This window comes from Euleptes europaea, chromosome 14 (genome assembly GCF_029931775.1).
Source record: "Euleptes europaea isolate rEulEur1 chromosome 14, rEulEur1.hap1, whole genome shotgun sequence".
NCBI classification, from domain to species: domain Eukaryota; kingdom Metazoa; phylum Chordata; class Lepidosauria; order Squamata; family Sphaerodactylidae; genus Euleptes; species Euleptes europaea.
The window spans coordinates 26,593,384-26,611,876 of record NC_079325.1 but is presented as its reverse complement, the minus strand read 5'-3'; the positions used below and the strand labels follow the sequence as shown (position 1 = coordinate 26,611,876).

General features: G+C 45.1%; 1 protein-coding gene across 1 annotated transcript in view; it reads right to left on the bottom strand.

The window, feature by feature from the left end:
- Positions 1–15,686, bottom strand: part of BIN3 (bridging integrator 3) — a 109,475-nt gene extending 93,789 nt beyond the window's left edge. Inside the window, exon 1 of the mRNA XM_056860628.1 lies at positions 15,666–15,686. Within this exon, the coding sequence (XP_056716606.1) occupies positions 15,666–15,673 (8 nt within the window). The 5' untranslated portion in view covers positions 15,674–15,686. The remainder of the gene's footprint in view (positions 1–15,665) is intronic.
- Between the last annotated feature and the right edge of the window lie 2,807 nt (positions 15,687–18,493).

The following is an 18,493-nucleotide window of genomic DNA, read 5'->3' as shown; positions in this document are numbered from 1 at the left end:
TATGGGTGTGAAAGCTGGACAGCGAAGAAAGCTGATAGGAAGAAAATAGGTTCCTTTGAAATGTGGTGTTGGAGGAGAGTGTTACGGATTCCATGGACTGCCAAAAAAAACAAATCAGTGGGTTATAGATCAAATCAAGCCTGAACTGACCCTAGAAGCTAAAATGACTAAACTGAGGCTATCGTATTTTGGTCACGTCATGAGACGACAAGAGTCACTGGAAAATACAGTCATGCTAGGAAAAGTTGAGGGCAGCAGGAAAAGAGGAAGACCCAACAAGAGATGGATTGACTCAATAAAGGAAGCCACAGCCTTCAATTTGCAGGATCTGAGCAAGGCTGTCAAAGATAGGACATTTTGGAGGACTTTCATTCATAGGGTCGCCATGAGTCGGAAGCGACTTGACAGCACTTAATACACACACAGTAAACACAACAACAATCACCATACAAAAATCTCCATCACAGCACTTAAAGCTTTGCTCAACTCCACTTTTCTGGTCTGATCCCTGCCGTCTCCTTTTTAAAAAGCTTTCAAATTTGCCCACTGGAGCCAGAAAAACTACCAGAATCAATCTAGGCTGAGTATCTGCTTTCAAGACTGAACAGAATTTGGTTTTATGTGCTTTCTTTCATAGCTCCAGGAAACTCCAATTGCTTTGCACTGCGATTAGGCACTTCTGAGCAAGTGACTGAAGTGAAAATGGCAGAAGGCTCATGTTCATGAAAAGCCCCCACGCACCAGCATTAGCAGTATTTCCTATGGCTCTTCATGTTTAACCTGCAACTGCTACCCGAGCTGATCAAAGCAGATCATCCGCAGGCTGCTATTCCGAGGCAACCCGCCTAGTAAGAAGTCTGCTCAAAACCAACAGGACTCTAGTGCCTGCTAGCAGGATGATAGAACTGAAAGGGAGTGAGAAGTCATAAAGACCATTGCTGACTCATAGACTCAACTCTGTCCCACCCCTACCACAAATCAACCTGCTCAATCCAGGCCACCGTTTCTGCCACAGGCGGGAAACAGATGCACTGCTGAAGGGCACCTGCAGTGCAAATAAGGTCCAGATGTTTCAAACAAGTGAAACAAGCCACATTCTGCAGCCTTAGCCCGCAGCTAGATTCACAAAAGGACAGCTCTGAGAAAGGGGTGGAAAAGAGCGGCTTGGGTCCAGGCCCTCAAAGCAGATGGCCAGCAGGTTCTACCGCCATTCCCTGCACACTCCTCTTCAAGTCAGCAACCAAGGTGTCAGCTGGGACTTCCTCAGGTGGATCTGGCCCTGGGACCTCTAAACAGTACTCCTCCTTCCACAAGATTTTGGCAGAATGAGGGTACTACAAAAAATATTGATTCTTCCAAATGCTGAAACAGCTGGGCACTTGGAACATTTGCCTACATCCTAACTCAAGACTTCAGAAATATCCCAGTTTTCTGTAGAAGCCTAGGTGGCCTATTTGCCCTTAAGTAGATGCTAGATACATGTCTACACTCCAAATGCCCACTCAAAGCAGCTAAGCAACAACTTTGCCTTGGCAGGTCTTCCAGATACAACATGAAATCAAAAAACCTCATCAATGAGCCTACACTGTTCTCCAGAGAGCATACCTGGAAAACGACAGAGTATTCCAAAGACAGAACAAACACTCAAAAGAAATGTGGCATATACATGGATTGAGACTAAAGGCATTCCTCACTCTACCTTTTAAAGACATCTTTAGGGTCAGCTTGAGTTTGACACCAAATGAACATACAAACATATGTAGCTGCTTTTGACCACATCAGATTCTTGGTCCATCTAACTCAGCACTGTCTACTCTAGCTGGCAGGGCTTCCCCAAATCTCAGGAAGCCTTACCCAAGGCCTGCCACTGGAAATTTGTTAACTGGAAGATACAAGAGATTGAAGATGGAAACATCTGCATTACCACCAAGCCACAGCCCCTTCCAAAATTCAAGAAGGAGCCACCACAGCATCCTGACTAGTGTACCTGGATGATGCACATTTGAAACACTGATGTTAAATTTTTAGGCGTACATCTAAAGAACATTATGCCTGAACTTGAAACACATGAAAATGTAGCGTGAGACGCATAACATTTATTTATAATATTTATGCGTCCCTTGAATTGAACAGCAGGCCCTTGAATTGTACCACTGCTTCAACGTCACTCATTTCACACCAAGAAATATCTACAATGTACACAGCTACCAAAAGCAATTCTACAAACTAAGTCTTCCAACACAGGAGAGCTGTATACTTCTTACACTGCTTCTGCATCTTCAGACACAAGCCTGTCTTTCAAGAGTCCACCCGTATCATCGCACCAGACGCGGCCTACAAAAAACATATCATATGCCTCACAAGCCCCCTGCCACCTTCATTCAAGTTTGCCCTGTAACAATACCAAAGGAAAAATTGTGTATCAAGAATGGAGAACAGGGCCACTAGTTAGTCTCCAAGACAGATCTTGCTTCTACAGTGGATGGTCAGTCACATGCTCTCCACTTTGCCCTTTTACAAAATGGGAATGCACATAGACCCTCCTTCACTGCCAAGAGTGACGCACATTCGTGATGCTTTTTGGATGAAAGGTTATCAGAAGGAGGAAAGACCAGCATCTCGCAACAGTCACACCCATCTTCTAATTACAATCAAGTACCATTGCAGGCATTAATTAAGCCTTCAAACAGTCATGTGAGGCAATTCTCTATTCCCACTTTACAGATGGGGAAATGGAGATAGCTTAGAGAAGCCGCAAGCCCTGATCAGATTTAGCAGTAAAGTCCCGGCTTGTTCCTCTCTTTGTCCCAGCGATCTCACTAAACTCCAAAGACCAAGCGGCGGGCAAGCCTTGCATTGAGGGCCCTTTGTTGGGAGAGAGGCGGCACGCTCAAACTAAACCAAGCAGCGGCAGAACCCCAGCACAAAGAAAACACTCAATGTCTGAAATTGAGTCCGTTCCCTGTTTATGCAGAACTCCCAGAAAGCAAAGTGATATAAATGCTAGGAATATTTTACACTGACATTTGGGAGCAGGGCAGGAGCCCCTCAACAATAGACACCCCCCCACAAACACATGTTGTAATTGCCTTATTCACTCAAGAGTCGCTGCAGTCTCAATGAATAACTCTGACCTCCTACAGCCGAGTCTGCGCGTCATCAAGACCCTTTTCCCCCTCCAAAGACGTACGGCATTCCGGTGCTCGGTGAATAACACAATTCATTCAAGAAGCAGCGGCGCGAACTCACCCTGGCCTTCTCGGCATGAATTAGCAACTATTACAGTCAATGTAGTCTCTGCCAGCTATTGACAAACTGAACTGAGGGTGATTGTGTGCTTTTACACACAGACAGATCTCCAGAGTTTGATCCCTATGGCATTCTCATGTAAAAAAAAAATGAGGCTACCATATGCAAAAGAACTAATGTGCAGTTTTGCTGGTAGACAAGATGACGGGAATTGCAGATTTCTGAAAAGTAGCCGCCTTGACAATGGCTTCTTATTTCTCAATGGAATAAGAGTTCCTGAAGCTCGGCAGCATCCCCACCCCTTTCAAAAATGTACTACTTAAGAATGTTGTTGAAGAGCGCTCAAAGGCGAGGAGCCCTGGAGACCCAAGGTTACCTCCAGTTCTCCATCAGAATATGTGAAGTTGGATATTTTGCCAGTGCATCTGGCTGAGAGTTACTTACTCCAATCAGTCCTGGCTCTCCTAGGTCTTTCCCAGCCAACTACCTAAGATCCTTCTTCAACTAGAAACTGAACTCAAGACTGTAGGCATGCAAACTGTATTCTTGGCCACTGAGTTCTGAGTTCACCCCTATGAAGAGGGCGACCACAAGCCTCTCACCCAACCAAGATGGCCAGCATGGAACTTGAACACATGAACACACAAAGCTGCCTTATACTGAATCAGACCCTTGGTCCATCACAGTCAGTATTGTCTACTCAGACCAGCAGCGGCTCTCCAGGGTCTCAGGCAGAGGTCTTTCACATCACCTACTTGCCTAGTCCCTTTAACTGGAGATGCTGGGGATTGAACCTGGGACCTTCTGCATGCAAAGCAGATGTTCAACCCCTGAGCCACAGCCCCTTGGAGTAGTTGCCTAGTAAGGTTCTTAGCAACCGTTGCTCTGACCGGCCAAACTAACTGGCTCTTCAACTCCCTCTGGGCTTCTGCTCTGAATTCACATTGCTTTTATTTGTGGCCTCACCCCCACCTTCATGGGACATGGCAGCCAAGGACAGCCAAGAAACCCACAAGGCTGACCTCAAAAGAGCTTCTGGCAAGAGCTGGAAGCAGGATGACAAGTGGACAACTGTCCCACTTGACCCTATTAGCAGCCTGGAGCGGTTCTTCCACAGCTCACAACAGAGTCTATGCAAACACACGGAAAGGGGTGGGGAGGGAGAAGTGAGGTGAGTGTAGATGTGAGAATAAGCCCACCCGCCACTATCATGTCTAGTTTGGCCCTTACATACTGCTCAGATGAAGACAACAGAGCACTGTCACAAGATTCCATCACAGCAGGCAGCATCTCCTTGTGCAACTGTGCTCAGAAACAAAACTGGCAAGAACACCCGCATGAGGCTGCAAGGTTATGGTGCCTCAATTTTGGTCCACTGGATTTACAAACAGGTTTTGCCATCTCTTGTCGCCTCACCCATATGTTGTAGAATGGCTCAGTGCATCAAATTGGGTCACTTGTAGCTTGTGTGTCATAGCCAGCAAGAGATTCTACAAGTCACATTTTCCATCACTTAGACCTGAGATGCTATTATTCAAAAGAGATGCACTGGTGTAACGGTATGTGTGCGGGGGGGAGAAGAGCCTTGCTCTTGTAACACGCACAATGCGAGACACTGTGAGAGACGTATGTGAATTCAGCTCTCCTGGCTCTGCTTCATTACTGTTTTTGAGCAGTGCCAAATGCTGCTTCCAAATGCTCTGTTCTAAATCTCTGTGCTGCAATTAGAATTTGCCTTCCAGCCATTCAGGGTAAATTTGGGGTACATCCATTTTGCACACTTGAACTGTACAAACCATATAGCGCAACTTATACGGATCCTCCACCTCTCTGCACAGAACTGCACACTGTGAGTTGGTGGTGAAGTGTATATGGCGGCAGAGTGCTGCTGGGTTGCCTGGTGGCAATCTTTTACATTCACTTCCACCTTGGGAGACAAGGCAGGAACGGGTTTACTCACCTGTTTTCCACCTGGTCCTTTTGTCACGGAAGGACTGCAAGAAGGAGGAAATGGTTAGGAAAGCCTGTGTGGTGTCATGGGCAGAGGCTCAGACCAGAACTAGGGAGGCCAGGGTTCAAATCCCCATTTTGCTATGAAGATCGCTAGAAGACCTTGGGACAGTCCCACACACTCAGCTTAGCCTACCTCACAGGGGTGTTGTGGGGATACAGTGGAGAAAGAAAGAATGATGCATGATGTCCTAAGCTCCTTGGAGTAATGGTAGGATAAGATTCTGACAGAACTTAAAGACGTAGTTAAACCCTGTTGAAATGTTGGATATGTATGGCCCAAGTTAGAGGGCATGACCTGACGCTGACCCTATAAGACTTGTAATGTTTATATTCACTTTTTCTAATTTCCCTTTTTTTTCTTCTGTATTCCCTAAAACTGAATAAAATATATTTTTAAAAAAGGACTTAAAGATACAGGGTGAATCTCCAGATTGTCATTTACCAGCCCTAATTGCTCTCAATCTATAAAACCCTGTGCCACATTGTACCTGCTAAACAAAGAACATAAGATGCTTCTTACATCTGAATCACTAAATACAGTGAAAGATTTGTGGCAATTACCTTTCCCAATTCGAATCCCCAATTACCATTAGAAAACGAACTCTTTCTGTTGCATACATCAACATAGGGAATAAAATCTTTCCACTCAAACTTTGCATTTGTAATGGAATGTGTAATTTTGATGCTCCCCCTCCCATTTGCATCATTATTATTATTAGAGGGGTTTTTTTTACTTAAAGCTGAGAAATGTGTCATGCTGTGGATCTCTGAATGCAATTTTGTTCTATAATATCAATTTTCTCAATTCTAGCACTGGGCTTTTAGCAAGTTATGACTCAAACAAAGGGAGGGAGGAACCTTAAAACAAGAAGGAACCCTTTAGGGAGTTAATCTTCTATTTATTCTAGCCAAATTGTCTCAGTTCTATTTTGTAAAATTTTTAATTCAACATTTTGTTTGCAACTGAATAGTAGCCAAATATCTTTTCAATCCAAACACACTGACTTGGAAGTACATCTCCATTTAGTATAACGGAAGCAAAAAGTTACCATTAATAAGTGTGCTAAGATAACTTCCATAATTTGGTTAGTTTCATATCGCATTGATACACAAATGCACAAGACTGCGGCCATTAAATTGCTACAATAAACTCATAGCCTATGGGTATGACATCTGGACACTGAAGAAAGCTGATAGGAAGAAAGTAGATTCCTTTGAAATGTGGTGTTGGAGGAGAGTGTTACGGATACCCTGGACCGCCAAAAAAACAAATCAGTGGGTTATAGATCAAATAAAACCTGAACTGACCCTAGAAGCTAAAATGACTAAACGGAAGCTGTCGTATTTTGGTCACATTATGAGAAGACAAGAGTCACTGGAAAAGACCGTCATGCTACGAAAGGTTGAGGGCAGCAGAAAAACAGAAAGACCCAACAAGAGATGGACTGACTCAATAAAGGAAGCCACAGCCCTCAACTTCCAAGATCTGAGCAAGGCTGTCAAAGATAGGACATTTTGGAGGACGTTGATTCATAGGGTCGCCATGAGTCGGAAGCAACTTGACGGCATTTAACACACACACAAACTCATAGACTACGTTAAGGTTTACATAAAGTGGGCACTTGATGCTCCTGTTGCACAGCTACAGCTGCCTAGCTTTTCTGAAGCATCACACACCTGGGTGATGATACCTGGATGGAGCAAGCAGGAAAAATACAGCAACAAAAAGCAGTACCATATACTAGGGCAGAGCAAATGCACTAATGGGATGCAGTGGTGGTTTTCTCTTGGATCACTAGGGAGGGAGGGAGGGCTGGAAATCATTTGAATAGACGCTAAAAAGCATCAATGGTTATTTATTAAAACATTAATATCTCACTTTTCAATTAAAAATCCTCAAGGTGGGGAGGGGCCATGGCTCAGTGATAAAACATCTGCTTTACATGCAGAACATCCCAGGTTCAATCCCCAGGATCTCCAGTTGAAAGGATCATGCAGGAGGTGATGTGAAGGGCCACTTCCCAAGACCTTGGAGAGCTGCTGCCAGTCAGAGTAGAGAAGACTAAACTTGAAACATCAACAGTATGACTCAGTATTAGGCAGCTTCATGTGACTGAAGGTTCAAGGTGGCTAACAACACATTATAAAACCTACCGTACCATTTAAACAAACAATTAAATATTCACACCCTCAATACAGACAAACCAACAAAACAAAGCAACATAGGACTCTGACCAGCAGAGACTTGTTAGCTAAGAGTACCTCTAAGAGCTGTGAAAATAAAGCCACGTTTTCTGGCAGCTGGAAGTTACTCAAGACAGAGCAGAACAAACCTCCTTGTGGAAGGAATTCTGCAGTCTCGGTGCTACTGCTGAGAAGGGTCTGTCCTGATGGTTGTTTTGGGGTTTGTTTGGGATTTTTTGCTTTATTTATACCTGCCTTCTCCGCGACGGGAACCCAAAGTGGCTTACATCGCTCTCCTTTCTTCCATTTTATCCTTACAACAATCCTGTAGGGTAGGCCGAGAATGTATGACTGATCCAAGGTCACCCAGCCAGCTTCCATGGCAGAGTGGGGATTCGAACCTGGGCCCCACTCTAACCAATACACCACACTTGACCTCTAAGTAGCGAGTGCCTCCTCAGATAGTGGGAAAACACAAGAACATTGCCTCAAAGAAAATTGGTTCATGTGGGAACAGACAGTCCTCACAGAGTTAATTTTAACACTTCACTTTTTCTCCTTTCAAGCTTAAGCAGAGGGGGCTCTGTGTGGCACGTACTGAAGGATCAAGTCCTAAAAAAAATCCTACAATTTTATCCCTTGTTTGTTACATGAAAATATTATGGTGAAAAGGCCGAAACAACTAAAAACAAAGTATTTTAAAAGGCCATATTAATTCTGTCTACGTCAAAATTTCCATGAAAGGTATTAAACGCACGCTGACTGAAATGCCTGTCGCAGTCCAGGACCCGACATAGGAAAAGACCTGGGGCTGGGAAATATCCGCACAGCGGGGCTCTGGTTGCCATTTTCTTAAAAGCGGCTCTCCTTGCATGCAGTTTGGCAACATGCTTTTTAAAGAAGTTCCATGTATTTAAAAAGCAGCTTGAGGAGCTTTGCACTAAGAACTGGCAATCCCAGAAAACAGCCCAAGACTAAGGCTGGAGGGAGAACAGAAGGGAGCTTTCACTGAACTTTTGATGGAGAAAGGCATGCTTCATAGGACAAGGTCTCTTCATCATTCTGAGCAGCAGTCAGCACTTCTTATCCTTAGCACCACAAGTGCCTGACTGAAACATTACGGGGGTGGGAAGGAAGAAGAGAGCAATGCCATTTTGCCCATGTCTAAAATCTCATTTAAATTGGGCCATCAGCCACTGCAGAAGCAACATTACCTGAAGGATAACAGCCTTATCCGAAGGCCTGCCTCCACCAATACCAGCCTGCCAGGGCTCTGAGATCCAGGTCTCACATCTTCCAGCAGGAAACAGACTGAGCTGAGCTTCAGTTGCCTGGGACCCATGTGGTGGTGGAAAGGGACGTCAAGTCACACCCGACTTATGGCGACCCCCGTAAGGTTTTCAAGGTAAGAGACGTTCAGAGGTGGTTTTCATTGCCTGCCTCTGCATGGGCTGAGAGAGCTCCGAGAGAACTGTGACTGGCCCAAAGTCACCCAGCAGGCTTCATGTGGAGGAGTGGGGACTCGAACCCGGTTCTCCGGATTAAAGTCTACTGCTCTTAATCACTACACCACAAGGGCTTTTGTCAGCCTCTGCAACTTCCCCACCCATCCCGCAGAGGTGAGGGCTGGCACCATCCCTGAAGGCATTCCAGATTAAACTAAAGAACTCTCTTTTCTAGAAGGTCACTCTTGGAATACTGCTTACTGAGGTTCACCCTCCTGTGCTTTTTAGGTAAAATTATGTTGTTCTATACTGATTTTATGGAGAGGGAAGGCATCACGGTATAGCCCAATCTCGTCAGATCTCAAAAGCTAAGCAGGGTCACAGCCCTGGTTAGTATTTGGATGGGAGACTACCAAGGAATACCAGGGTTGATACGTAGAGGAAGGCACTGGCAAACCACCTCTGCTAGTCTCTTGCCTTGAAAACCCCATAAGGGGTCACCATAAGTCAACTGCGACTTGATGGCACTTTACACACACACACTGATTTTATAATGTGTGTGTTTTAACTTGCTATGAACCACTTTGAGGACCTTTGAGTAGAAAGGTGGTCTAAAAACAAACAAGAATTGAAAACAAACAAGCATGAGCATGCTAGAGTGCCAAAGCCTAAGCGGTGTTGCACCAGCACGCTAACATTGCACGCACAGCCTCTTCACACAAGCACCCCCACAGTTTAAAGAAACGGCTGGAAGAATGCAAAGTCGAAGGAGGAAATCCTTTTTGCCCCATCAGCATCATGTTTAAACAGGGCAAGGATTAGGCTTGCAAGTGGCGAGAGGTGTTTAAAATCTGCAAGCCTGTTAGAACAATAACAATGTTGCTCGTGGCACCAGCGGGCGTGCGATGCATACGGTCTCATACCGCAGAACACACACAATTACTCATTGACTGCCAGCCTTGGAAAAGTACAGTTTATAATCAGGACAAACTGATCGTACAACTGACAAGCTTCTTGTGCACAATGCCCGGGTGACACAGATGCTGACTTGAGGGATACAGCGAAGCTTCTATTAGCCTGGAAGAGCGAATACAGGCTCAACAGAGAGCGTAAGGCTTTGCTGCAACTAGTTCGACAAGGCAACTGTCATGTTGTTGTTTTTTAGGAGGAAATCTTTATTACTGGATGACAGAAGGAAGCAGTGAGAACATAGCTGGGTTCTTTCAATTTGTAAGATCAGTCTATAGAGCTAGTAACGAGACTGGGGGGCGGCAGCCTCAAGCATTTGACATAAGCCAAGCACTACTGAACCAAAAGTGCTAAGAGAGGATAAATAAGGAGCTTTATGATCACATAGGCAAGCAGCAAATGTGGCCCTTTTCTTTTCATCAAAATGCTCCCAAACCAATCGTGGTGGAAAACGCCATCAAGTCGCAGCTGACTTATGGTGACCCTGTAGGGATTTCAAGGCAAGAGACATTCAGAGGTTGTTTGCCATTGCCTGCCTCTGAGTAGCGACCACGCAAAGCAGGCTCCATGCTAAGATGTAGGAGATTACTTTTAATAAGGGTTTTCAAGGACTTCAAGATTCTAGTCTCCCAAGTCACTCTGAACACTGAGCATGTCACCGTTAGTGGCACTGCAGCAACTAAGCCAATAACAACTAAAAGAGTCACCACCATTAGCACAGTTCATTGTCGCCTCAGACCAGATTTGCTACCAGTGAGAAGCACGTGTGATGAGACCGGAAGGTCATGGACGTTAGATTTGGAATCCAGACCAGGATCTCCTGACATGTGATTCCAACCTTTGAAGTTGCTGCTGGATAAAGGGGAACTGGGACAGCAGCAGGGGGATTAACCCTTTCCCTCCAAACTGTTCCCCAATACAAAGTCCCTCCCCCCCCCAAAAAAATACAGTACCTGGATTTCCCCTCTATAGGAGAAGCTTGAGGGTTGGATTCGATCTGGGGAAAAAAGCTGGGGGAAGGGTTTAAGGCCCTGCTAATGTCATGGCCCCAATCTAACTCTTCTCCAACTCACAAGCCACTTTTATTAGGTTTGAGACCCCAATCATAGTTTCCGAATGTAATATGAAATTTGGTTTCCGTTTTATCATGTTTTGACTGGCTAAGTGCCGCAAATAAATTATCTATCGATCTATCTATCATTCTATTATCTATCCATTGCACATGCTGACCAGTTTTGGCACGGCCAGAAAGTTTTATCTGAAAAGATCAAATTGGAGATCAAATTGGAGGGGGGGACTAATCAATGATTTACTCTAACCGTGCAATCCTGAAGGGGGACAAAGCAGCATAGAAGCCGGCGTGACCCCTGCGCTGGCATCCATGCGACTTGCACTGTGCAAAGTGGCATGGATGCCGGTGCAGGGAGACTTATGCCAGACCCAGGGAGCTGAGCAGCAGCATGGGGCTAGAGCGCCAGTGCTGCCTCCCAGTGGCGTTTTCCTAGCATATCTGCTCGCACCGGCATCCTGGGGGGCATCCAGTTATCCTTGACGATTTTAGATATCTTGCCGGCTAGACAAAAATGATACACTTCTCATTTATGATTGACTAGCAGCCCTGACCTGGATAGCCCATGCTAGCCTGATCTCGTCAGATTTTAGAAGCTAAGCAGGGTTGACAAATATTTGGATGGGAGACCTCCAAGGAACATTAGGGTCATAACGTGGAGGCAGGCAATGGCAAACCACCTCTGAATGTCTCTTGCCTTGAAACCCCAAATGCGACTTGATAGCAAAAATAAATAAATAAAGGCAACGTAATGGAGGCAAAGCGCCCAAACTGTTAGTCCATGCTCAGATTTTGCAACCATTCCCATTCCTGATTTGCAATATTTTGAAACTAATTATTTCTCCTACAGTAGCTACAACAGATATATATCTACAGCAACTATGTCCCTTTTGATCCATTCAATACACTATATTTCCTTCCTCCTGTAGTTGACTGGTAAGCATCCCTCTTGCATTATTAATATTGGGTTGGATCCAACCAGCGTTTTCACTCTATCTCATCCAATTCCCCTCCATATGACAGCTCCCATCCTACATGGCTTTTGTACTTGTAGATCCCATGATCCTCAGCATAGCCTTGTTGAGTGGCTGAAAACGGCACCTCCTTCCTTTTTCAGCAACAAAACAGCTGGTTGGATCTTTATAGTGGAGAGATTGCTTAGGGAATAACCAATTACCTTTCACTATGCATATTACAGTAACATTCAGTGACTCAGGGGCAACATTTGGTTTAATGATATGCTACCTGTGACTCTTCTAAGCACTGATGACCAATGTGGCCAAAAAAAACCCAAAACCCAATAAATTGTCAGGAATGTGGGCAAAGCCATTGCCCAGTGAGGTTTTTGGTTGGCGGGTGTTTCCCACGTTGAAACAGCCACCACTATAGGGATTGGAGGACAGGTAAGCTGCAAGTTTCCTTGAGCTGCAGGCCAAATGCCAGGAAGGGGAGTAAAGTGCCCTTCCTATCGAAGAACCACACCACCCTTCTTCACGACCTCTGCACTCTCATCCCTGAACTCAGGCAACTGCCAGGCAGTGAACAAGATGGCTGCAGAAAAGAAAAAGACCACCACCACAGCAGAAGACATCCAGGAAAAGAGAAAACTGGTTACAGTGGGTTGGGTGGTCTTACTTCCCTCTCTCCACGGCTAGCAGGCCCCCTCGGGCACCTTGGCAGACTCGTTTTATTCCCTGAGCTGCTGTGCCTCATGTTGAAGGCAGAAAGAGGACAAGAAAGCAGAAATAAGTATTCTGTACAGCTAGAAAGAATAAATTTCTGCTTTTTGTATAATTAGACTAATTAAGGGCAGGCACCAATCCAGAGGGCAAGAAGGCAGTATTCTGTACAGCTAGAAAGAATACACTTCTGCTTTTTGTATAATTATACTAGTTAAGGACAGGCACCGATCCAGTTCCAAAAGTACCTACAGAAAGCATTCATATTTTCTGGTGGGTTTTCAGGGAAATGAGAACAAACAGTACATTCCATGAAATGCCGTAGAATTCATTTCTTAATCTCCCCCAGAAGCTTTGGTGAGGTACCTGGTCAAAAGCCTTCTGAAAATCCAAATGTATAATGTTTCCCTGGTCAGTATTATCTACATGCTTGTTCACTTTCTCAAAGAATGCGAAAGGGGAGGGGCTGTGGCTCAGTGGTAGAACATCTGCTTGGCATGCAGAAGGTCCCAGGCTCAATCCCCAGCATCTCCAGTTAAATGGACTAGGCAGGTAGGTGATGTGAAAAACCTCCCTGCTGGTCTGAGTAGAAAATACTGACTTTGATGGACCAAGGGTCTGATTCAGTATAAGGCAGCTTCATGTGTGTTCATGTGTGTTAAGGGAAGACTTACCTTTGCAGAAGCCATGCTGCTTTTCCCTCAACAGGCTTTATTCCTCTATGTGACTAATAATTCTATATTTGTTTACAGTTTCTACTAATTTGCCTAGGGAAAACATTAGGCTAACTGGCCTGTAATTTCCCAGTTCCCCTCTGGATCCCCTTTTAGAAATTAGTGTACCAGTTTTCTGGTACAGTGGCTGATTTTAATAACAAGTTACAAATATGGGTTAGCCACATTTAGTTATGCCACTCCAGCCAGGATTTCAAATATACCTTATTTTCAGTGAAGTTTGACTGCTGAAATGATCAGAGTTAATGAAGAACATAAAAACAGCCTTGCCAAATCCATTCCGACCAGGACTCTGCTAACAAAGCAGCCAGTCCATGCAAAACCCACAAGCAGAGCATGAAGGCAACAGCCCCTACCCCTTCTATTAGTTTCAGCTCAGGTTCAGACCAACCACTCTGTTGGCCTAACCTACTTCACAGGGTTGCTGTAAGGATAAGAACATAAGAGCTGTCCTGCTGGGTCAGTCCACTGGTCCCCCTAGTCCAGCACCCCATTTCATACAGTGGCCAACCAGTTGCCCTGAAGCCCCGACAAACAGGGCACAGAAGCCAAGGCCTCCTCTTGATGTATCCTCCCAGCACTGTTATTCCATGATTTACTGCCCCTTGGCGTGGAGGTTCCCTCTAGCCTCATGGCTAACAGCATGAATGTACTTCTCAGTCATTCCACTAGTTAATAGTAAAGCCAGCCATTCAATTATCTTTCTACTAGTAAGACAAAGGGTGGAACTTATTCACTGGAGGAACAATAACTTCTGAAAAGCAGACAAATATTACAATGTAACTTCAATTGTATTTATTAAAATTATTAGGTTTGCTAACATATTAATCAGGAGCCCCGTGGCGCAGAGTGTTAAGCTGCAGTACTGCAGTCAAAAGCTCTGCTCACGACCTGAGTTCGATCCCAACAGAAGTCGGTTTCAGGTAGCCGGCTCAAGGCTGACTCAGCCTTCCATCCTTCCGAGGTCAGTGAAATGAGTACCCAGCTTGCTTGGGGAAAAGGGAAGATGACTGGGGAAGGCACTGGCAAACCACCCTGTAAACACAGTCTGCCTAGTAAACGTCGGGATGTGATGTCACCCCATGGGTCAGGAATGACCTGGTGCTTGCACAGGGGACCTTTACCTTAACATATTAATCAGCTTTTGAAAACACACAATTTTGGTATGTGTAACTGATATTATTAGCCCAAATGATGAAAATTTTGATAACGCTGAATGCCTGTTTTGCGTTAGGATATTTCTTATTATCATTAACCTTTTGCGAAAGTTATATGTTGGAGATATAGAGATCCCTCCCGTTTTCCTTCTGTACCCCCTTATTTCATTTAATAAAACAAAATGGAGGGGAAAGGCAGAGAGACAGGAATCTATAATCGGCGGCACGCAGTTGTTTGTATTACTTCAGTCTCTATTAGCTCTGTTATCAGAGCTAATTAAGGAAAGACTGCCTTAATGGATCTGACCAAATGTCCATGTAGTACTGCACAGCGTGCACACAAGTCACAAATTTCCACCTCCCCAGCAACGGGCGTTCACCTGCCTCTGATAATTAGTAGAAAAGGGCAAGAGTCCAGTAGCACCTTAAAGACTAACAAAAAATATTTTCTGGTAGGGTATCTGAAGAAGGGAACTGTGGCTCCCGAAAGCTCATACCCTGCCAGAAAATATTCTTGTTAGTCTTTAAGGTGCTACTGGACTCTTGCCCTTTTCTACTACTGCATTTAATATTATCTCCCATAAACTTTTAAGCTCATACCCTGCCAGAAAATATTCTTGTTAGTCTTTAAGGTGCTACTGGACTCTTGCCCTTTTCTACTACTGCATTTAATATTATCTCCCATAAACTTTTAAGCTCATACCCTGCCAGAAAATATTCTTGTTAGTCTTTAAGGTGCTACTGGACTCTTGCCCTTTTCTACTACTGCATTTAATATTATCTCCCATAAACTTTTAAGCTCATACCCTGCCAGAAAATATTTTTGTTAGTCTTTGAGGTGCTACTGGACTCTTGCCCCTTTCTACTACTGCAGACAGACTAACACGGCTACCCACTGTGAATTATCTGATAATTAGGTATTTGTGCTACGATAAATATGGGGGGGGGGAGAGAAACACAACGTTATGCCCCCCAAAGACTCTCAGGAAGGCTTGTCAGGGCTGCCAGCGAAAGAAGGCATTTCTCCTGGAGGCAACTGAGAGCTGCTAAGGAGCCCTGCACGGGCTACAGGGAAAGGGCTGACCAGCGGGATAGGGGGTCAGGGAAACGGGCGTGCAGCGGCGACCCCCGCCCTAGACTCCCCCCGCCCCCCACATGCAACTCACCAACTCATGGCCCCCCGAATCCGGTTCGCCTTTCCCGGAAGTGCCGGCTCTGTGCTCCCCGCGCGCTTCCCGGAAGTGAGGTCAGAGACGCTCCGTGAAGCTCAGCCGCGTCGCGCAGGAACCCGAAGGCGGAGTCAAAGCCCGGCGGTGCTTGTGTTAACCCTTTCCACTACTAGGTGTTTCACAGTGGGTGGTCGTGTTAGTCTGTTTGCAGTAGTCAAAAAGGGCAAGAGTCCAGGAGCACCTTCAAGACTAACAAAAATATTTTCTGGTAGGGTAGGAGCTTTCGTGAGCCACAGCTGAAGAAGTGAGCCGTGGCTCACGAAAGCTCATACCCTACCAGTTAGTCTTTAAGGTGCTACTGGACTCTTGCCCTTTTTGACCACTACTAGGTGCGTGTGTGTTAAGTGCCGTCAAGTCGCTTCCGACTCATGGCGACCCTATGAATGAAAGTCCTCCAAAATGTCCTATCTTTGACAGCCTTGCTCAGATCTTGCACATTGAAGGCTGTGGCTTCCTTTATTGAGTCCATCCATCTCTTGTTGGGTCTTCCTCTTTTCCTGCTGCCCTCAACTTTTCCTAGCATTGTTGTCTTATCCAGTGACTCTTGTCGTCTCATGATGTGACCAAAATACGACAGCCTCAGTTTAGTCATTTTAGCTTCTAGGGTCAGTTCAGGCTTGATTTGATCTATAACCCATTGCTTTTGTTTTTTTGGCAGTCCACGGACTCCGTAAGCCTCTCCTCCAACACCACATTTCAAAGGAACCTATTTTCTTCCTATCGGCTTTCTTCACTGTCCAGCTTTCACACCCATACATAGAAATAGGAAATACGATGGCATGAATTAATCTAGTCTTGGTGGCCAGGGACACATCCTTACACGTCAAAATCTTTTCTAGCTCCTTCAAGGCTGCCATGAAGGTACTACTAGGTACCTGTGCGGAACGTCCCGTAGCTGGGGTCACAACCAAGCAACGCTCTCCTCCTGGGATCTGATCCTGTGCAAAACGGGGATTCCCTAGGGTCTTTCTTAAGGTGGCAGGTCGCCTACATCGGACCCTAGAACAATGGCAAGAAACAACTTCAGAGTGATACCTTTTCATTACAAAAACGTCGCATGTAGGCTTTCAAGTTTCCCTGGAACTCTTTGTCGGGCTGCAAATTAAGTATTTAATAAAGCGGCGACAGGGAGAGATGTAATGCCCAGATATAAGGGCTGGTTTAGAACACTATGTATTCATACGCACACACATGGAAGCTTTGGGGAAGTTGGCATCCGGGAGCCATGAACCAACAAATCATGCTCTCTGTGCTTGGTACGGCCTCTCACCAGTAGAGAGCTCTGAATTACCTTCATCCTTAGGAATGTGTTTTCTAGTTACTAAGATCACGAGACCTAGAACTTGCTTAGAGACAGCCTTTGGCCAATATCTATGGCTATGCTAATCAGAGTGAAGTAGACAATGTGCATTGGTGCTTTTGTGCATCAATCTGCTTGTCAGCAGCCATGGGCCTGCCCCATGCGAACGCATAAATGATACTGACTTTCCTTTGTTTCTCAGGTGAGTAACTCTGCATCTTATTTGTGGGTTATTTCACCCCCGGGGTCTCTGTTTAGCTAAATAAAGAACTGTTGCTTATTTTAACCTCCTCCTAGTTGTCTTCATTGGACTCTATAAGACAACCAGGGCACTTCAGAGAGAGAAAATGTTTCAGGGCATGATGGAGGAACCCTACCGTTCATTATGTAGACAGCTCTGACGTGGAGTAATCCCACATCGGATGGAATGGGCTATAATCCATTAACTCTTATGACACAATCAAGCTTTCATTCTTCAAGGTGTCACAAGGCTCCTTTTTGGTTTAGCACGACAGAGTAGCTTGGATTTTTTTTTGGGGGGGGGGGTCAAGTCGCAGCCGATTGATGACGACCCCGTAGAGTTTTCAAGGCAAGAGACGTTCAGAGGTGGTTTGTCGTTGCCTGACCCTGGGCATCCTTGGTGATCTCCCAGTCAAATACTAACCAGGGCCAATCCTGCTTATCTTCTGAGACCTGACGAGATTGGGCTAGCCTCTCTTCCAGAATCTGTAACAGATTTATTGTGGACTCAGTTTTTGAGGACTAGAATACTTCTTCAGATACTTGAAAGCCACACTTTGTGGCTGCAGTTTGCCAGCAGACAGCAGCTTGCATGCCAAAAGCCCCAGGCTCAACCCTTAGCATCTTCAACTAAAGGTAGCAGGCGCTAGGAAACACCTCTCTCTCCATCTAGGGTTTCCCACCAGTCTGGATTTTTTAAAAGTCTCTTTTAATATTTATTTATTCATTTACTTCATTCGTACCCCACCTTTCCCCCAATGGGGAACCAAAGCAGCTTACATTGTTCTCCCTTCCTCCATTTTATCCTCACAACACTCCTGTGATGTCAGTTAGGCTGGCAATGACTGGTCCGACGTCTCCCAGTGAGCTTCCATAGTATGAGTGGGGATTCAGACTATGTCTCCCAGATACTACTTCAACATTCTTAACCACTATACCATACTGTCTTAGAGACTTAACATCTGAAAACTGGCAGCTAAAGCTATGATTCATAACATCACCAGGTAAATAACATCCCTTATATATATAAATCACAATATAAAATTTAAGTAACTGTAACCCAGGAACCAACTTAAATCTCTTGCACACCTATGCTGGTGCATAAGTAGACGGTAGTGCTTGGAGATTAATTGACTGGGGGAAGGGAAAGGCTGTTCACTGACGGTTTTTAACGTTACTAATTTCAATGTATTTGGCCTATATTAAAAGTCAAATCAAATCAAAA